Below are 21,467 nucleotides of genomic sequence, written 5' to 3' on the forward strand. Positions count from 1 at the left end.
ATATGTGTATCTTGAGGGTGGTTTTGTTACAGGGGCCAGTTGGTGATTCTCAGAGTGAAAAGGGTGACCAAGGAGAACCCGGAGCACAGGTATGTGCAAACAATTGAATACACATGTGTATTCTTTCCTGAAAAGCAGTTTTGCACTAGTGTTGCTCTCCAGTTTTTGTTTCAATGCCACTCAGAGCAAATTTTCTTAGATTCAAAAGCTCTTTCATTCAGTAAACCAGGCTAGAGAACTGAAAGTCAGATGACTGTTCTTGTAGGCTCAGATAACGAGTACATGAAGTTAAGGTCAGTTGATGGTGGATGCACTTCTATTTGTTTTGCTGTAAAGGTTCTACTGTTGAAACTTAGTAAAAAAAAAAAAGTTCTCTTCTGAACACATACTAGCTTTATAGTGCCAGTGTATATGTAGAAGAGAATTAAAAACATTGGGTTTACTTAAGGCAGGAGACTTAAATTGGGATGCTCAACCAGCAGGTATGTGGAAACGTGAAGAAAGTTGTCATGAGAGTTATTCTGTTAACAGGATAGTAAGTTACATAATTTCACGGCCGCATGAGAAAAAAATCATATGTTTATTTTAAAAAGCATACACGTTAAAATATAATTTACTTGAGTATATCTACATTTTGAAGAGAATTAAATAGAAAGGTACCAACTTGCATTCAAATGGCTTTCAAACTTTCGGATAAAAACTAATCAATGAAAGATGCAGGTTCTTAGTAACTAAAACTGTATGAATTCATAACAGTTTACCAATATGTAATTAGGGGAGAACCCTAAAATATCCAAATAAATCAAAATGTTTTATGACATTTTCTGAGCAAAAAATTTTGATTCCAAATACGTTTTGGAAGCAATATTAAGAAAAATAATTTTCAAATGAAATATTTCATCAGTCCAAACATAATATTTTGAAAATTTTTCCCCATACTTTCTGTGGTTGCAATAAATTTTATTCCACAAGGAAAGGTAGCAAGACAAGACTAGTACTACCTGTAGATTGCTCCTTCTTCAATTGTAGGGTGCAATAATGATGATGATGCTGTAGAGCAGCTTGATTGTTATTTTTATTATTCCTATACATTATGAAAATTCTAATTTCTATTTAAGTTACTGGTGTAAAGTACTAAAAGCTCCTGCTATCCAATGTGTATTATTCTTCCTCCATCCTGTGTGTTCCTTCAATATTATGTCTTCTGTTTGCAAAAGCTCTCTCCTGTCATGCAGCGTTTTTTTTTAGAACTCTTCTTAATTCACCTCTCCCTTCTTTGTGGAGGAAGTAGTAGAGCACCCTTGCTTTTCTGCCTGTTGACCTTGAAGAATGCTAAGGAAATACAAATAGTGTTAAGACATTGACTGACTGGCTATTCTAAAATGAAAAGAAAATGTTTCCTTTTGCTATTGAAACTGCATCAGTGAGCACAAAATATCAAATGGCTCTGGATTTTACGTTCTAGAAAAAATTATTATTTTGTGCAAGCGAGTTTTGAGCCTGTGGTGACATCATTCCAGCTCTCCTTCTTGTCTTCCAGAGTATCACCTTTGGTTAAGTTCTGTCATCTTTTGAGTATTGCTGTTTTTTCTGATGCTTACATTGTAATTCATGACCTGGTCATCTTTTTCAAAATTATTTTAAGTTTCATTGATTTATTCTGTGCAAAACAAATTTCTAAAATGTACTTTTCCCCCTGTTATTCCGAGCTCATAGTCTTCTGCCCCGCTTTTATCTTATCACTACTTTCCTGCTGTGGATTTTAATATGAACCAGGTTTTCTGCCTTCAAGGTGGCAAGTAAGGTATCCATATTCAGAATTATGGCTTCATTTCCTTCTGTTTCTCTCCCCATTTCCCTCCCCCCCTTCTCTCCCTTCCCTTTGTCGTCTTTTTTGGTGGTTGTTATGAATTGCTTAACAGGTATTGTTGGCACACTAGATGCCAGGACCTCAGCAGAAAGCTGCCTAATGTGCTGTGCACAACAGAAAACAGCAGATACCTCTGGCACGCTGCCGCCTTCTGTTTTCACTTTTCCATCTACTGCCCTACTTCCAATACCTTTGAAGTGCACTCCCTATTCTTTTTCATTAAATAATTTCTCTTCAAGTCATCCCTTAACCCCATTTCCTGTAAGAGAAAATTTCCCTTCAGTATCTTTCCATGCACACCATTAGAAGGGCTGCTGGCTGCTGTATTGTTTTGTCGTTTGCCTTGCTTCTGCAAGGACCTGATTTTACACCAAGCTTTCTGCACTTGCCTGGCACTTTGTGCTGGTCAAGTGTCTGGCTCGGCTAATCCTCCACAGGAGGAGGAATGTCCAGGGAATATCTTACTCCCTGTTTTGTAGTTTTATGAACGTTTAGTTATGATTAGAAATAATGAACGTTTTTAAAATAGCCTTAATGGCTTTTCAAAATTCATAAAGACCTAAATTACAGTTATATTCACAGCATTTAGTTGTTATGCTCTTTGAATGCAATGACCCCTCTTTTGATCATCTTAATTTTTATTTTATTTTATTTTATGTTTTTCCTTTGTAGGGTACACCCGGAAAAGAAGGTGCCCCAGGTCCACCTGGCTTACCGGTAAGGAAGGAAGCCCTCTAAACGTGTTCTAAGTAATAGTCATCTGTTTATCATGGTCGTATCTTCTTGTCACAGCTTTTTCCCATTGCAGAATGGGTATGAAAATGTTGATTTGTGTACACGATGAAACATTTCCTTTCACACAGCTGGCCTTGGGACATACCATGTCTTCATAGATTTATGCAGGAGAGAGAGGCTCAGTTCATAGATGTTGTCTCTTCTGTGTAAAATAAAAAGACCTGTTGCTTGCTGCTGACTGTCTAACAGGTTTGAGACACCATCCAAGTTATGTAAAATTAATTCTACGGAGTTTAATTCTGGTTAGTCACATTGAAAATTTTGCAAAAGAGTTATACCTTCACTTCAGCATAAATCAAGAAGCAAAATGAATAATTTTTAATCACTAGAATCAAAGACTTTCTTTTACAAAGAAAAGTTATTGTCAAGGTCACAGCTGCCTTGGCCTGAAATAAAATAACTGATAGATACTAAAACTGTCATCTTGTCATCATATAATTCTTAAAATATGCCATTTTATAACCAAAATGATTTCATTTGTGTACTAGTTTAAAAGCTAAAGTTGTTCAAATGTATTTGGAATACTGTATTCGATTGGTTAAATACCAATTCTTTTATATTTACTTCACTTCTGCTTCTAACGACATCATTAGGGTCACAGTGACTTTACAAATATCTTATCAAAATTCTTATTGTCAGAGTAACCTATTTCACATATATCTTACTAAAACATTATCTTCATCATGCCAAAACAACCTTCGCAGACAGTCTAAACACATTCCAGTCTGACGTGGAATGACAGACCACAAAGCTCTACTGCCTCAGCTAACAGAAAGAAAACTTTCTATCGTGACAAAGACATGTCATTGCTCTGTTCCCATTTCGACTTTACTAACTAGCAGTGCATTCAACTGCATAAGCCTCTGAGAAGTCCCTTTTCCTTGCACGTATACACTTGCAGAAAGCCTTAACAGCAGTCTGCGCTATTTTCCCTCCTGGTCTTGCTGACACTTCTTGAGATCAGCACCATGATGCAGACCGACCAAGTTCTGGGAGAGGGAGTTGCTGAATGCGAGAGTCTCACATTGCATGCAGTTTCTACCCTTTCAGAAATAGTCGTTTGCAGAGGGAGAGCAAACCAGAGCCTCCTACGCTTGTGCTGTCCAGAGCAGCTCCACCTTGGCATTGATGGAGTGTGCCATTATAAAGGCAGGTTTGGATGAGAGACCTGCAGTGTTTCCCACAGACATGGAACTGTACCCCAAACTGAGTCTTTCCCTGAGATTTCTTCCCCTGAGCAAGTCACATTCACCTTGCCATTGCCATGGAAGATTAAAGCTTTCCATTTTAGATCTTACTGATGACAGTGCTAAAAGATTAATCTTCATAAAATTGTGTACTGTCACCTGCAGGGACAAAAGGGTGAACAGGGCAAACCAGGACTGGCTGGCAGGCAAGGAGCTAAGGTATTGTCTAATGGTTTTGTTGTTGCTTTTAAGGATGAGGGTAAGGTACGTTTTGGGGTTATTATATCATTTTATTTACTACTGTGTATACAATGTGTTTTACTTTACCTAAAAGATGACAAGTCATGATATCATGGCATAGGGGATGGATCAGCTGAAATAGATCATGTATTTGAACTGGTGTCCGTCTATGCCTGCTGATGTGTTCATGTAGTTTTTGATGTATGTGGCTGAATAGTTGTGTAAGGAACAGAGACAGGGGTGGAGAAGGACTGGTCAGGAGCAGAAGCTCTTTAATGTTATGAGCAATGTACTGAAGTAACAGTGGGTACCAAGTGTAATGTCATATATTGTTTTTAATAAACTAACCCATCTCTCTCCTCTGATGAAGGGGATGAAAGGAAGCACTGGTCCACCTGGAGCTTGTGGTCGAGTATGTGTAAATTATCTTCATTATATCACTTTTCTAAACCATTAGAATAAGCCGAACTGACTGTATGAGGCAATAACGGATGTCCCATGATGCTGTAATCGGGGCACGGCTTTCTCAAAGTACTGATGTTGCTGGGAGTCTCACAGAGATGGCATCTTCCTTCATGTAGAGCTGGATGCACGATCAGGGCCTGGTTAGACCTCGCTCAGTTCCAGCAATTCTGGCAGGAGATTGGACTGTACAGAACAGTTACCAAAATTCACAAGAGTTAATTTTTAAACCAATCTCTAATCAGTTCCAGAACAGGTGCTGTTAATTTTAAAATTTTAAAAAGACTTTTTAAAGAAAGCAAGAGATGCTATGAGTACAATTTCTCTGTCTAGTCATGCTGTCTCGCTAGTGGCTTTCTTAATGGCCCCATGCGCACCTAATGGAAACCTTCTGCCCAAGTTGTTCAAAAGAAGTAACTTTGTAAAAAGCTAAATCATTTGTGATACTAATAGAGTACTAAAAAACCACTGCTTTTCAAAAAACCAATAGGAGGAAAAGTAAAAATTTTGAATTTTAATTTTAAGCAGTTTTTTTATTCCTTTTAAAATTGGTGCATTAGTAGTCCGTTTAAATTTCAGTGTGATGTTTATATATTAAGGCACGATACTTATTATAATACTGATTTGCTAGTAATGGTGCCCAAGCAAAATAATCCAGAAAAGAGCAAAAATTTGTAGTTATAAAAAAACCAGTTACAGCAAATTGCATTTTTATTTTGCCTGTCATTTGTAGAAACTTTGAAACATCATAGTTTAATATTAATTAATAATTAATATATTTAGTTATAATAGATAATTAATAATTATATATAACTAATATATAATATAATAATTAATATATAATTAATATTAATCATAATATTAAATTTTAATAAATTAAGTATTAATTTTTACAGGAATGACTTTTTAATGCACATGTGATTTAAGTAGTTGATTTTTGTCTGTTTTCATTTATGATTATTTAAAAGAGCAGTCTAGATGTAGCTGATGCTGCTTTGAGCAGAATAGAATAAACTAAGTGATTCCTAGAGGTTTCTTTCAAGAATATTTTCTATTTCATGCTACCGTAATATTCATGATTGGGTCTCCAACTTATACCTTGCCTGTATAACTGCATCTGCAGGCAGAGGAGTTCTCTGGGAGTTGAGGAATTGGGCTGAAATCCCAGCCCCATCTATTCATACAGGTCTCTTGGCATTATCTGTGCATAACAATTACGATTTCAGTTCTGGCTGCTTGTAAGTACCATGTGATTAGAAAGGTCTCATGGTGTCACAACATCAAAATTATGAATGAGATCGTAACATTGTTCTAACCAGATGTTCAATATGAGGCACTGTGCTTCTCTCTTCATTCTCACTATTCTTTCTTTTCTTACCATCTTTCTCTTAAGACAGAGTATTATGATAATGTTGTTGGTGAAAAAGGAGATGAAGGACCCCCCGGACCTCCAGGACCAAAAGGTCAACGTGGCATGCCTGGTGAGCACGACATCAAAACTAGAATCTTTCAGCAAGAGCTGACCACTCAAAGGACTTGTTGCAGGCTAGGTTTTTGAGCACCCAGCAACCTGCTTCTGCCTTTACAAGAGTATTTTCAAATTACTCCTATCGAATTGCAGAATTGAAATGTATCCTGAGACTTTGATTTATGGCCGTATTGCCTCTTAAAAATAATGAAGCTGGCACACTTCTCTGCGCAGATAATTGAGTTGAGCACCTAAGCTCACTGACATCCTGTCCCATGACCTTAGTGGACTGCTGCATCAGCACATTATTTGTATATGCCATAGACAAACCATCAGAGCTGTAAGTCTCCTATTAAAGGTCATGCACTGCTTTCTCTTTTTTTTTTGGTAGCTTTCATAGTTTGTCTTATGCCATTTTTTATTGCCTATCATTCAAAAAAAATAAAGATCTGCAAGTTTTTGTTTATTTTGGCCATGCTGTAAAATTAAAATGTACTGATTTATTATTTGGGCTGTCTCACAATATGAGAAGGACTTGCAGGCTGAACTCTGAGACAGTATCTTGTAGGCTATATCTTATACTCATCCAGCAAGTCCTTGCCTTCTGTGTATTGATGATCTAGTTTTACAAAATTTTTATGTATCCAAGTGATTGTTTTGCATTCAGTGAATACTCTTCGTTGTTACAAATCTACTTACATACTTGCAAGGGATAGCAACAGGAAAGTTGAGCCTTGCAAAGGTATTAATGCATTGTTAAGAGGTGGTATATTTACTAGAGCAAATAATAGTGGCACAAAGAAGCAAGTTTGCAGGCCTGTAAGTTGTTCTGAAGTAATTGAGTGCATCCCCATAAATGCGGCAGATCCTATTCCTACGTGTTGTAAACATCCATATCTTGCCAGATTTCAGTGAGAATTGTCAGTATACAACAGTTGCATAAGTAGTAGGTGCCTACTCAGGGAAAACCAAATTCTTAAAAGATAAAATAAGCTTAAAATGCAGAAGCCCAGAGTTTGCAGTCAGTATTAATGAGTAGTGACTTTGCAGAGTATACAGTGGTTTAACTCTTAGTTCTAAATACATTGCTTTTGCAGGGCCACAGGGTCCTCCCGGAGATGCTGGTAGACCAGGTATGTGTAGTGGTCCAGTACCAACAATAAAATACATTGTTTTTCCTGCCCATTGTACTGAGTCAGCTTTGTGGAATCTTAACTTCAGACGACTTCAGACATATCTCTAATGGTAAAAAATTGTCACCCAGAAGCTTTGATGGGCCAAGTATTTAAAGGGAGGTTAAAGATCATTTTTAAATGTTTTTACATTGTCATTGTGATTATTTAATATATTACAAGATAAAAAAGATTTGTGGGATGAACTCAGTATGTTTGTCTCTCACTCATCCTATTGAGTACTTACTTTGTTTTAAAATTCCATTTCTTTAACTTCGTTTTTGTATTTTTTCCTCTTCGGTTAGGTGTGTCAAGACCTGGTCTGAGAGGTCCCCCAGGATTTCCTGGGCCAAAGGGAACAAAAGGAGAGAAAGGACAAACTGGCTTGTGTATTGTAGGCCCTCCAGGACTACCTGGTATTACTGGCAGCCCTGGTTCTGTTGGATTACCAGGTCCTCCAGGAGAACCAGGTGAAGTTTCAGTGCTGTATGTATAATGAATAAGAACAAATCCAGAGTCATCTCAATATCTAATGTATGAGATTATATAAATACATTACTTATAGAGTATATTTTGAGTAATATGGTTGAATAGAATTTCTCTTTGGAAATTTTGTTTTGGGATATTCATGAAGCAAAGGTCTGTGCTTCATTGCTAATGAGATTCTGTGCAGAAGATATAATGACTTCCCAGTATAAAGATTTCTCACCTTTTTGTATAACCGTGACTATAAAAATCTGCTACATAAAACCAGGAAAGACTAAAGCGAGAAAATCTGTTCTTAAAATTAATTCTTCCAAAAGTTGTAGTAAATCTGTAAACGTAAATTCAGAAGGGGCTAGTCTGAAAGCTAGAGAAATCGCTTGCGTGCCTCCAGAGGTCTTAGTGGTCCTTAGAGCAGGTTTGAAGTTCTGACAGCATGAAAATAAAGCAGTAGCAGTTTATAAAACTTCTAGAAAAAGTATTAACTAGGAATACCTCTCTAACTAGGAGTACCAACAGCATCATGTATTTTTTATATGTGGTATGGCCAAAACAAGTTTTTCTGAACCAATACCAATGTAGTGCTTCTCTTTTCTCTCTCTTTGAAAAATATATCTATCCCCCAAATATATTACCTCAGGAAGAACTCAATGCATGTTCTGTTTTTCCAAAGTAATAGTAAATACACCAGAATAATTCTGTCAAAGATACATGAGCAGCATTAATAATTTAGGATTAAAAGAAAAGTTTCCTTTCCATTCCTGGTAGGAGAAAGAATTATGTTTCTGTTGATTCAAATAAAATGGAAATACTTTTCCCCAGAAGGGACTATGCTTTTTAAAGGCTAGACAGATGGATCCAACAGTCTGCTGAGATTTACTTTGGCATTACCATATTTATCCTCATGTGCTTCCAGTTAGGCATTTTGGATTTATCTGGGTAGTTCTCTCTTTTAAATGAATCATAGAATCATAGAAGTTGGAAGCAATCTCAAGTTGGAAGGGACCAACTTGACCCATAAGGATCAGAATACTGTCTCCAGCTCATCCCTGCAATTTTTTTCTCTCTAAGCAAATAGAGAATTGTCTGAATAATCTGCTGATGTAATGGTGCCATGCTCATTTCATTAACAGGTAAAGTAACATTTAGAACAGGCCTACCAGGACTTCCTGGAGAGCCAGGGTGTACAGGACCGCCGGGACCTCCAGGAGATATTGGCATGAAAGGTCAGTTTCAGATAAGTATCACTCGGAAGTAGATGGTACAATCCAGTAATCTTCATGGATCCTCATGAAATTTTGAATTTAATTTACCTCTTAAGCCATTTGATGAGTTCAGAGATTTGAGAAAATTCATTAGGGATAGCAAGATGTCTTCCTCCCCTTACCGTAAACAGCAGCTAAAAGAGCAGTGCACATGCCAGTGCTGCACAGCAGTTGTACAGCACTGCAGCCAGGGTATCGATCATCACTGGGACAAACAATTATTACAGGTTGGTAGGGTTTTTTTATTCTCCCGTTGTTATGTTAAACACTAATAGTTGTTCTCTGAGAGAAGGTTCCTTCTGCAAATATCACCACAGGAGCTGCTGAATCTCTTTGCCACTTGCCAGTCGTTAAAGTCACCTAGGCTGTTATGGAGCCATGTTCGTTTGAAGCCTATGTCCCTTTCTTCTTTTGAGAGAATCTGGCTTATCAGTAGAGTGACTATATCCAAATGGTTTACTAAAACTAGACTTGAAAAAATCAAGAGATTTAAACTGAATGTTCCTGCATTTTCAATTAAATGCAATCAGTTCTGATTCACTGTCTGATCACAGGTAATTTTGTACTGTGTTGGAAGTGATCTTCCAACAAAATTAAGGCCGTGTTCCTACCGCTCTCTGGCCAAAAAGTCTTAGCCATCCTCTATAACAAACTATGTAACACATTAACACATTAGTTAAGCTTGGGAATGACTTGCTGTGGAACAACTAATGAATTATTTTCATTCTAGGTGATGAAGCTTATGTGTGTACTGATTGCAGCTATATTCCAGGAATACCTGGTCTTCCTGGTTCTCCTGGGCCATGTGGCCAAGACGGCATGCCTGGTAAATTATCTTGTTGTTTCTAACAGGATAGTAGGAAATGCCAATGATTTTGCTTTTAGCATGAGAATCAGGTATGGGCATGTCTGCAGCACGCAGTCCTTGAACTAGCCCTGAGGTTGTGATGAGTGTGAGAGCCTGATGCAGCTCCATCCACTGATATGAGCACAAGCCCTAAAAGAGGTGAAGTCAGAATGCTAATAGACTTAGGTGCAGCCTGAAGCCAGGTCAGTCTGTGATGATGCAGTCAATGTAACAAGCAGAAACATTCAGTGCTGGGTGTGATTATCGGAGCTTGTCAAAATCCATGTCCTTGTCTTCATTTTTCTTTATGCTGTTTCTTTTGCAGGTAGAGAAGGAACAACAGGTCCAAAAGGTTCTCCAGGTTCTCCAGGAGCACCGGGGTTTCCAGGAGCTCAAGTAAGACTTGGGTTTTTCAGATTATTTTTCAGATCCCACAAGAATTATTTCAGAGAAGCCTCATGGCTGGTGTTACATTCAGTGTCATACTGGGTGATCTCAACAGTTTTCTTTCTGTAGTAATGAATGTGTCTGCATGGGAGGCCTAGGTAGAGACTGTAATATGGGCATAGCTGACCTAGCTTTACAGGAGCCTGTTTTGCTCAGTGCAGCAAGAAGTTCAGCCCAAGCAGTGAGGCAGGTAAATAACTGTGTGATTAACCTGTGCTGTATTTCATGATGGCTAGACTGCTGCTTCTGCCTGATATGGGTAGTTTACAGTGAACTTCTGTTCATCTACATAATTCTGTAATCATGGCAGTGGCTGTAAAGCATATATAGAGTTTTGTGTGCTGTGATCAACGTCAAACTTCTTGCTTCTTTTGTTTCTGGCATACTCAGGACTTGATAAAGCCCCAGATGTGCAGAGAAACTTGCTTCTCATAATACCCTCTTCAGGGGTACAAAGGACATTCCCTCTTGGGAAACATTATGAAGAGGGAAGGCTGACACCTGCTGCCACAGACATACCACTTGGTTGTTCTAACTTGTGCCTGTAGCAGTAATTATTAATGAGAAATTACAGTCGGTGCTGTCCACTAAAAAAACATCACGCACATGTATTCATTGTGGTGGTTGCCATACAGATGCAGAATAAAAGAGTCTGCTAACAGGTTTTTCCAGAAGGTTCCCAAGAGTTCATGGGCCCAAGATCACTAGAGCCCAGCATACTTTAAGCTTGTACTGGTTTTGGCTGGGATAGAGTACCCACTTTGTACCCTGAGGGGGAAAGAAGGGACAGGAGAAGTTAACTACGAACAGAGCCAACTGTGACTGTTATAGTGTCCCTGGGGAGAGAGTCCCATGTGGAGGAGAAATCTCTAATTAGATTTTGAGGTACTCTCTGGTCCTTCTTTTTGTGCCACCAAAGCACAACTTGGTAGCTAACAGTCTAATCCATTAAATGATCCTGCATTATTCCTGCTTATAGTAGTATAAATGAAATTATAATCAGGGCCAAAAGGAGTAAAGACAGGAGAAAAAGAAAAAACAACCCCAAAAAACCCTGTTCATTGAAGTGTGCCATTGGAGTGAATAAAGATGAGGATAGAGAGAACCACTCTCAGGTATTTAATTTAAAAAAAAGAAAGCTTGAAAACAGTTGACATATGTCTAGCACTGAAATTCTTTTAATTGCTTTGTTCCAGGGACCTCCAGGTTTTAGAGGAGATCAAGGACATAAAGGATCAAAAGGTGAGCCAGGATATGTGTATCCAGAAGGGCCAAAAGGTGAGCGAGGAGATCCAGGGGCCAGGGGCGACAAAGGAAGAAAAGGTTCAAGTGGATTTCTGGGAAGACCTGGTTCTAAAGGATCCAAGGGTTCTAAAGGTGAAGAGGTGGGCATGCACTGTTTGCGATTAATATAGAATTCATGAAAACCTAAGTCAGTATTTATATCTTGTACAACAGCCTGTTTTATCTATTCAGATACTTTTACTGAATATCCTCTGCCTGGCTTAGGGGTACTATGCTCAACTATAGCAACCAATATGCATAACCAGTATGTATGAAAGAATGAGAGTAAATACTCTTATGTAATACTGGAGAGATGAGGCTAGTGTAGATACACGTTGCTGAAAAACCTTGGCAGTCTATTGTGGTGTTACTTTGGATATTTATATTGGAGCGTTATCTTGGATTCCTATGATGAATAAGATTTAAAAAAAAAAAAAAGGCAGTTTTCCTGACTACTTATAATGCTTAAAAGGAAATAATAATTCAAATAATTCCTTTTCAGTCTTTGGGAGTTAATCTTCAGTCAGGGCTGAGAAAAACCATAAAAGCTGGGAGGACGGACCATAAATCTAGAATCATTAGGGCAGAGCTCTTTGTTCAGCAGAAACAAAAAGTAACAATTGTTGTGTTGCGTTGTCTGAGAAACTGTAAAAGTGATTGAGGTATAACTCTCTAAACCGGACTCGACAGTATTCAAGGAGAATCAGAGCTGAGAGTTGTTGGTTTTTTGGTGGTGGTTTTTTTTTTTTTTTTTACCAAACCTGTTTTAAAGAAAAAAGTGTACAGTGTAATGCCACAGCGATTGAAAAATAAAGCTGTTGTATTTATTTGTACTATTTAACTCCTAATAGCCCTCTACTTGTAACCATTGATATTAAAATTTATATTCCTTTAATCACAAGTAAATCAGAGGAAAATTCCTCTTAAATTAGCAGAGCTACTCTGTTGCTAAAGTAATGCAAGATTATAGTCAGACAGAGAATTGGGCATTTTGTTATGAAAGCTGGTGTGGAAAGCAAGTAATGTTTGGTATACCCACACGTGTAATCATTAATAGGGATTGGCTGGTTCAAAAGGAGATAGAGGACTACCTGGATTGCCCGGTAGTCTTGGTCTTCCTGGAGAGATGGGGCTTCCTGGACTGCCAGGATATGGACCACAAGGAATAACAGGTTTCAAAGGCTCTAAAGGAATACCTGGTCCACCTGGATTACCTGGAGAAGCTGGTTTGTAACTTCCTGTTTTACCATGTTTTACCTATGTTAAAGAGCACTTGATTGAAATTGCAGAGACAGATTGAAGTCAAAGACATAATTTGTGAAACATAGGAAGTTTTTTCTTGGGATGAGATTTCCACAGCGTTGTTCCAACTTTTGTCCCACTGGAGGTAATGGCAAAAGTCTTAGGGTCATAAGATAATTGAGGTTGGAAGGGACCCTATGAGGTCTTTAGTCCAAACTGCTGCTCAGAGCAGGGTCAGCTATGAGATCAGACCAAGTTACCCAAGGCTTTATCCAGCTGGGCCTTGAAAATCTCCAAGGACCAAGGCAGCACATCATCTCTGGGCAACCTGTTCCAGTGCTTGACTGTCCTCATCATGGGGGGGAAAAAAAGTCTTTAAATATGTATCCAGTCATCATTATTAGTGTGAGCTAAGTCATCAGGGGAAAATATGAAGAACTTCATCATTTTTGAGTGCTGAAAACATACCAGTATATGTATTTATAGGCAAGCATAATCTGGAAGAACTCAAAGTTGGACAGCAGATATAGTCAAGGTTTCTTGAAGAGAATACCCATTAAATCTTCATGAAATGGAGTTACAGATTAAGCATTTCTCAGTTGCATCATTTTCCTTCTGACTTTGTGCTTCCTTTTCTGGGTCTCCAGTAGACTGCAGGAGGGCTGAGAGGAAGGCTGCAGGTGGGCTTGGTGTCAATAAAATCCTTTTGCTTTATGAAGCCAGGATCTGAAGGCTTTTCAAAGTCTGTTGGAGTTTCAGAAATATGGGAACTGTAGAAGACTGCATTTTTAACCAAGTAGATTGATCGCTAATATTTTTAAATGCTTAAGATTACATATTGCCAAACTATAAGCCTTTGTATTCTTTGATTATGTATTTGCTGAAGGTCTGAAAGGAGAGACCAGTAGGGTAACTCCATTACCTGCGTTGCCCGGACCTCAAGGACCAGATGGTTTACCTGGACCCCCAGGAGTGCCTGGTGAGTATATCTGCACTAAACACAGTAAAAATCAGAGATAATCTGATTGGGATTTCTCTCCCAGCTCTGGCCAAATAAAACTGTCGGGTTAATTTGAAATAACTATAAAAAGGATTTCTGTGGTACAGAAACTGTGGAATTAGCTGTAACATTCCCTTTCAGTAAAACTAGGGGAAGTGGATGTGAATAGGAAGGGCACACGGGGCCATGCCCATGGTGTGCAGTATGGCAGATTCCAAGCAGTCCTCTGCTATGACTTGGTTCTTCCAGGAACTGGAAACATCTGGTGCATATGCTGCAGCTTGTATATCCAGAAAGGGGCCTCTGGCATAACTTTGACAAAAGCCTATCCTAAATTATGCTGGGACTGCTGCAACCTTCAAAACAGAAGGAACAAAATCAGGTTAAAGCATTCTTAATCTTCCCCAAGCCCTTGGCCCTTCTCATGCTTTGCAGGGGCACAGTCAAAAAAGTAACTGTATTACTAAGTTTCCCAGTTCCTTTTTGACATGACTGTTACTAACCATTGTTCTAAGATACTAAGAACCTGAGTTTCCTTTTCTGGCTGGGTTTTGGGCTTGGGTTCTAGGTAGGATTTTTTTGGTTGCTGGTGTTTTAAATTTTGCAGAATTTTTGAATGCACTGAGGGACAGTAAGTGACATCTGGGCTAACCGTAAGGCATCTTTGCTTTGGTTTTGTAGAATGATAGTCCTTAAAGCTGCCCTGAATACCATAGGAAAATTTCTTGGCAGCTTTATGATAGCTTCTGTTCTTATAGTTGCTTCTGTTCCAAGCCTCACCCCTATAAAGTGTGCTTATATATTCTCAACAAGTGGAAGATTTGTATCTGCATGTAACTGTTCCTAGAAGTCTGGAATTTGGGCAGATTGCATAAAAACTTCAGTCACAGGCTCATGCCTGCTTTGATACTGTGAACACAATTAGCATTTTAACTGTGAAAACCTACTGTGGAGGAGAAATAGTGTCTAAGTTCTAATATAATCTACAGTGGTGTCCCAATTAATAATGATAAACTATAAAACACCTAATCTTACAAGTTGATGTTCTGTGGTGAGGTACATCAGTTTACTTATTTTCTTTGTACAGGTAGGGTTGGAGCAAGAGGTGCGCCAGGTGATTCAGGACATCCAGGGCCAACAGGTGACACGGGCTTTCCAGGGCTTGGATTTCCCGGAAACCCAGGTCCAAAAGGTAAAATACTCTTTTTTTTTTTTTTTTTTTTTTTTTTAATCTTAAAAAAAAAACCAAACCAAAAAAACCCCCCAAAACCCCACTTTTTTTTAGTCCACATTAAAAACAATCAAGTTAAAAAAAAAAAAATCAATGAACATTAGTCAGACAAGTGTTTTTAGCACTCTTATAAGCCTGAAGGCAGTAAATTACAAATTGCAGGTTTGAAATTTTTTTTGAGTATTTCAAAGAATCAAGTATCAAAGCTGGCAGTAGGAAAATATTTTGAAAGACATTGATGCTTCCTGGAATACTGCCCAAACCGGTGCAGCTCATCTGAGTGCCACACTTACTTCAGATGGATTCTCTTTACCTGGATATGTGTTACAGAGACGGAGCTGTGTAAGTGTCAGTACTTTATTTTTAATCAGTTTTGGTTATGTACAATGCAATACCTGCTCTAATGTGCAGGTAATAGAAGGCATTTTGAATACTATGAATTTGGCCATTCCTCATGCAAAGTCACACTCCTCTTTGGACACTAGAAATATTAAGAACTATTCTCATAATCCCGTCAGGACGGGGGGGCGGGGGGGGAAAAGCTCTGATACTAGAACTACTACCAGGCTGCTTGTTAAAGAAAACAGTAGGGAACTGACATCAGAATAGCTTCACTTAAAAAAAAAAAAAAAAAAAAAAAAAAAAAAAAATTAAAAAGACATGTTAAATAACTGATTTGAAGCAAATAACCAAGCAGTGTTACAGTCAACGTTAAGTGAATATGTAAGGAACAATATGCAATGTGTCACATCAGCTCTGAAATCACGATGCTGTCTTCAGCTCATGTAAGCTACTTTAGTGTCAGAGGCTTATAACTGCATCCATACAAATACCCATTTGTAAAATAAGGTGATAACCATAGCATCTGTACTGCCATTTAATTCCTTTTGCAGGAGATAAAGGACTTGCAGGAGGCAGAGGGTCACCAGGTTGTGAAGGAAAGATCGGAGATCCAGGCCGAGCTGGAAACCTGGGACAACCAGGAAAAAAGGTTTGGTTAGAAATACAGCACAGACTTTTCCATAGGTCCCACTCATTAAATGTGACACTGAGCAAATAAATTAAGGAATATAGGAGTTCCTATATTTCCTGACCAGTGATGCACAAACTATGAAATTAAATTGTTTATATATAAAGGGGCTCAAGCCAAGATTTTGAATTCAGATACAGGATTTCAGAAATCCAAGTGTTTGGGATGTTTTGGTACTTCAGTTTTCAGAGCACAAGGAGGATATTGCATTGCTGACAGCAAAAAATTAAGGCCACAGCTTCTGAAAAGATGGCTATTCAGAAATTGCAATTAAGCACATATTTGATGGAGGTCAGTGACAGGTAAGCATGCATTTAAGCAAGTGCTCTGTTGAAGTGTAAAGGAAGTAGGTTGGAGGTAATACTGCAGCCACTCTTGCTGATTACCAGAAGCTAATCTACTGGTGGCATAAGTAAATATAGGATTCTTGACTACTCTGTAATCAGGATTCAAATTTGAACAAAATAATAACACCTAAATGTTTTGAAAAGGTGGCATTTCTTTTTTTGTGTGTTCATATGTCATTCTTTTGTGTGGGTTTCTTTTTTTGACATGACAAGTGTCGAGTTTGGAGTTGTGGATTTTTTTTAATTATTATTTAATCTGTGTTTGATGCCACAGAACAGCTGGATGTGGAGTGGCCTTTGTGGTCCAAGTATATCATCAGTGGCTAGTATAAGCTCAGCTCTACTAACCTGCTTTATGAACATATTGATTTGCTAGTACTCAAAACAACCAGCAGTTCAGTCAGCCAAAAAAAAACCAAGTCAAACTTTCCTTTCAGGGAACAGACTTGAGATATTTGGGATAAAACAGTCTTCACGGAAAACAATGTTCAGAAGAATGATTAAAAAAAACCCAGTAACTGACTTCAAGTATTCTGAGACACATCTGGGTGCTGACCTTGATTATTTAAATAAATATTTTGATAAAACTATGACTTATCATATAAAATAAAGGAAAAGTTGTATTTGCACAAACTTCAACCAAATTTTCAGATACAGGTCCAAAGCTTTTCATAGCTACAGCAAGCATCACAATGGCCAAAAAAGGCCAAATGGAGGGAAGTGTCTTGCATTGCTTAATAGCAATTTCTTAGAGTTAGGAGACAGAGTTCAAAAGCTGTCTAGACGAATTACTCCTCTGGTGTGGAACCTGCAGCTGGTGAATAAGGGACATCCAGCGGTCTGCTGAATTGGAGCCGTTAAAAATTACAATGTGAAAGATCCCCAGGGAATGTAGAAAATTACCCTAATGAAAGAAGTTAATTGATCACACAGCGGAGAAAATATTTTGGCAGATTTGCAAAACATAGTACGTGTGGATTGTTTACATTTCTCTCTGTGTTGCAGGGTGACCCAGGCATGGTTATTCCTGGAGAGCCAGGTAGACTGGGTTCACCAGGAGGTCATGGCATTCCTGGCTCAAAAGGTGATACTGGATTTCCAGGACTTGCAGGCCTACCAGGGCGTGCTGGATATGATGGTGATGATGGCCTAAGAGGTACTATTGTCAAACAAGCTCAAGGAGCACAGCAAGTTATTTTAAGGGAAGGGAAGCCAAGTTAAACAATGCTCACGCAAAGCCTGAAACTTCTACTTAAATCATTGTGAATCAAGTCTCCTTTGTTTTAGGAGATCGTGGCTCACCTGGAGTTCCTGGAGATCCAGGTTTTCCAGGGAAACCTGCTGAATGTCTTACTGGCCTGCCAGGTTTGCCAGGTGGCCAGGGAACTACAGGCCCACCAGGTAGGACCTTCTGAATCAAATGTGCCATTTGGCTGGGTGGGTCTGGGTTTTGTTTCTGCCTTCCAATGGCCTGAGGGAGCTGAAGTTGGTTTTGGATATTGATTATAGGATAGTATATGAGAAAACATGAGCCCTTTTACAAGATACACTTTCTGTAGATGGGAGGAAACACGTGCACTGATTAAGATGGATTAAGATTCAGATTCCCTTGTACAGTACAAAGAGTAATCACAAACTGGCACAAATTCTGCAGGAAAAAGGATATTTCAGTCATGTCCCCTATATGGGGCTGAACTTGGAACAACGCAATGCGATTGATAAAGAAACAAAACAGGAAGAGCTCAGCTAGGTAGAAAACCAGTTTAGGGACTCAAAAGTACCTGCATATACTGCATATGATTTCCATTCCAAGAGAAACACACTCGGGTACCCAGCACAGTCCTTCTATATATGATCTCAAAAGGATTTTTTGTTTGTTTTTGTTTTTGTTTTTTAGAGAATGAATGCAGAATTGGTGGGGTTTTCATGCTTGTTTTTTTCTTCTTCTGAGAAAGAAAAAAATTGTCTACTCCCACCTTTTTTTTTTCCCACTCTAAAAAAACCCAAAACAAAACAAAAACCACAACTCTCTTAAGATTTCCTGAATGTGTATGTTGTCTTATAGATCTAATGTTTAGCCCTCAAACAGGCAGAGTTCAAGAAGAGTGTCATGCTCACAATGGCAAGATAGAGATGAAGGTTTGTTTTCCAGGCAGATGTACCATACTACACTGTCATGCATTTTTCTTAGGAGGAAGAGGTTCGCAAGGTTCAAAAGGAAAACTAGGTCCTCCTGGCTTGAGTATCCCGGGAATCTACGGAAAGCCTGGGGAACCTGGATTAATAGGTCTTCAAGGAAACACAGGATTACCTGGTCCCAAGGGACAGTCTGGAAGGCCAGGAATCTCTGGTGTGCCAGGTAAGGATTCCCCAAATACTTGTTTTGACATAGAAATTAAGTCAGTCTCTGCAAAAAGGTCAGTTGTGCTTTTCCAAATTGAAGATGCTGTAATATTTTTCTATCAACAGCTTTCATATATCATTGCAGTCTATATGGAAAACAAGTAAATCATCATTCCCTAAATGATGAGCATATCTTGAAGCTGTCATGACATAGTACTGAATTTTCTGTAACAGTCTTCTGAGAACAGAAGGCTGCCTTACATTGTTTTTTGCACAGTAATGTCCTTGCAGCAGGACATGAACCAGTTAACATTCAAAGCAACTCCCCAGCATAATGGAAGTGTAAAGTGTTTAGTAGTTTTTACTCAGCATCCCTTTTCAAGCAAATAGCTTGTTAATGCTACCTTCTTTTTCTTAAAAAGCAAGTTCAGATCTTGAGTCTGACAGAGTCGAGTCAGATCAAACTCTGTCACGTTAACCAGAGCTAACTTTAAGTAAGGTAGGTAATCCCTGTAGGTTTTTTTCAGAAATGTGTTCAAATTTGATTTGTAGAATAAAAGAAATGGGGTATGTAATGCTTCTTATCTCTAACAAAGATTTTTCATTACTATCAAGTCCTGCATTATTCTGTGGTAAGGAGATGGTACATACCTTTTTATGTATACAACCTATAAAACTAATGATAAACATGTAGCGCTTGACTCAGTTGCGCAAACCTAGGTTTCTGATGTCATTTGAGGGGAGTTGTCATGTCCCAGCTGCCCTTCAACTCCTGAGCCAGAACATCCCATGACAGGTCTCCCATCCCTGTGTGGATATCTCAGATACATTATCTGCACTGTCAGTTATTTCATTCATTGACAGAAGCTGTTGCAGCTACTAATCTAGGTAGTTTGGGGGTTACTGTGTGTGTAAGTGCTGTTCATGTGGTTAAAGACTGGAAAACTGGCTTTGACAGTATGTTATAGAAATGGAGAAAAAATAAAATAGGCAATTAAACACTTAAATGACAGGCACACGTGTAGTTTTCTGAAGTAATGTTCTGTTTCACTGATCAGATACTAACAAATATGTTCCTGTTCTTCAATTCCACAGGCTCAAGGGGAGAGCCAGGTATAATGGGCCTGTTAGGAATTCCTGGACCCCCTGGCATGATTGGAAGACCGGGCAACCCGGGTATCGGAGGCAAGTGGCCGTAGTATCTGCCTTCATTATTACTTAGAATATAGGAGCTTCCATGCTGAAGTAGTCTTGTGATCCACCTTGATGTACGTTATCACTCCTGAGTACGCGTGTCATGCCAGAATTTCTTTTGAGTCTTGGTAAATCTTTGACTTCCGTATATGTGCAGTCTACAGACTGAATGACAACATGATTTATTTTTTTAGCAGTTTGGAATTGCCACCCTTTCTATTTCATTGGTATTTGTAAAAGTGGCTGGTGATTTGCTAAATAAAGAGCAGAGAGGTTTTTTGCTCTCTTTCTTTCTATCCCATTCATGTTCCAAATACCATTATTATATCTATTCAACAGATAAAAAAGATTATACATATATTCAGTGTAAGAAATAATTACCATCTCTTGCCATAATTTGTGCTCATAGATGTTTTATTGATGATTGGAGTAATTAAGAAGCTACTTTAGGTTGTTGATTTGGAATGTATATTTACATTCGTAGTTGTCCTTGAAGACGGGAGTTTCACTGCTGCCTTTATGCTATCGTCTAGTCAGGTTTCTTCAGAAAACTTCATTATATTTTCTTGCAGGTTCTTCTGGCCTCCCAGGACTAAAGGGAAGAAAAGGGTTTCTTGGAGCAAAAGGCGAACCAGGTGATAAAGGTTTTCCTGGACCATCTGAGACCTTGGTTGGTATTGGGACTAAAGGAGAACAAGGCTTAAAAGGTACACATTCATTGTGCTGTCATCCAAAACTAGTCAGGGTTGTCATCTATGTTGCAGTTCCAGTGGACTCTAAAACATAGAAGAAACTGACTCTACTACTGAGAGTATTCACATGGCTTTCAAATAATTATTGCTGAACACTGTAACTGCTTTTTTATTTATGGGATAGTTGGATATTACACTGAATATTTACTTCCATTTTAACAAGTCCATATTCCCTAAAAAAACTTCTACTGTGATGTTAAACCAGTATTAATGTGTCAGTAGTACTAGGAGGCTTATATACATGCATGCTATACATTCATGTTTTTACACATTTAGTAGCCCATGAGCACAGAAATGGGTGTCTTTACCAACTAGATGCTAGATTGCAAAGAAATGGAGTCTGCTTAGAAATACTTGACTGTCAGAATTCCTTTGTTTGCAATATTAATATAGAATCTCTGTATATGAGTTGTACATGCTTAACTAATGCTATCTGGCTTTTTGTGTAGACATTTTCCTATGGAAGTTCAGAAACTTCTTCTTGTCTCCATATGAGAAATGCAGAAGGCATTAACTGTGAACTTGTGTCTTGCTTGTGTGTGTTCACAGAGTGAAAATCCTATGTCCCACTTCTGCTTCATTAGTTTTAAGAGTTATAAAACTTTAAACTTCACATAAAACTTATATTCTAAGATGTTGTTTTGTAATATTTTTTTTTAATGAAACTTTGTTTTAGGAGTTCAAGGAAGAATGGGTCTAAGAGGAGAAAAAGGAGATGTCGGTGTGCAAGGTCCCTCAGGTCTTGACGGGTCTGAAGGAATACCTGGTCTACCAGGTATGGAATATGTATATTGAAAATTACTGTATC

At 38.4% G+C, this 21,467-nt stretch overlaps 1 protein-coding gene across 1 annotated transcript in view; it reads left to right on the top strand.

Moving 5' to 3' along the window:
* The window catches only part of COL4A3 (collagen type IV alpha 3 chain), a 66,343-nt gene that overhangs the window by 27,489 nt on the left and 17,387 nt on the right, over positions 1 to 21,467 (top strand). Inside the window, exons 15-35 of the mRNA XM_076343280.1 lie at positions 33 to 89; positions 2,543 to 2,587; positions 4,018 to 4,071; positions 4,463 to 4,504; positions 5,948 to 6,035; positions 7,120 to 7,155; positions 7,500 to 7,664; positions 8,811 to 8,903; positions 9,673 to 9,768; positions 10,115 to 10,185; positions 11,433 to 11,621; positions 12,578 to 12,746; positions 13,649 to 13,741; positions 14,850 to 14,954; positions 15,887 to 15,984; positions 17,376 to 17,526; positions 17,658 to 17,771; positions 18,562 to 18,729; positions 19,809 to 19,898; positions 20,480 to 20,614; positions 21,336 to 21,434. Coding sequence (XP_076199395.1) covers positions 33 to 89; positions 2,543 to 2,587; positions 4,018 to 4,071; positions 4,463 to 4,504; positions 5,948 to 6,035; positions 7,120 to 7,155; positions 7,500 to 7,664; positions 8,811 to 8,903; positions 9,673 to 9,768; positions 10,115 to 10,185; positions 11,433 to 11,621; positions 12,578 to 12,746; positions 13,649 to 13,741; positions 14,850 to 14,954; positions 15,887 to 15,984; positions 17,376 to 17,526; positions 17,658 to 17,771; positions 18,562 to 18,729; positions 19,809 to 19,898; positions 20,480 to 20,614; positions 21,336 to 21,434 — 2,158 coding nt within the window. The remainder of the gene's footprint in view (positions 1 to 32; positions 90 to 2,542; positions 2,588 to 4,017; positions 4,072 to 4,462; positions 4,505 to 5,947; positions 6,036 to 7,119; positions 7,156 to 7,499; positions 7,665 to 8,810; positions 8,904 to 9,672; positions 9,769 to 10,114; positions 10,186 to 11,432; positions 11,622 to 12,577; positions 12,747 to 13,648; positions 13,742 to 14,849; positions 14,955 to 15,886; positions 15,985 to 17,375; positions 17,527 to 17,657; positions 17,772 to 18,561; positions 18,730 to 19,808; positions 19,899 to 20,479; positions 20,615 to 21,335; positions 21,435 to 21,467) is intronic.

This window comes from Aptenodytes patagonicus, chromosome 6, assembly GCF_965638725.1.
Source record: "Aptenodytes patagonicus chromosome 6, bAptPat1.pri.cur, whole genome shotgun sequence".
Classification (NCBI taxonomy): domain Eukaryota; kingdom Metazoa; phylum Chordata; class Aves; order Sphenisciformes; family Spheniscidae; genus Aptenodytes; species Aptenodytes patagonicus.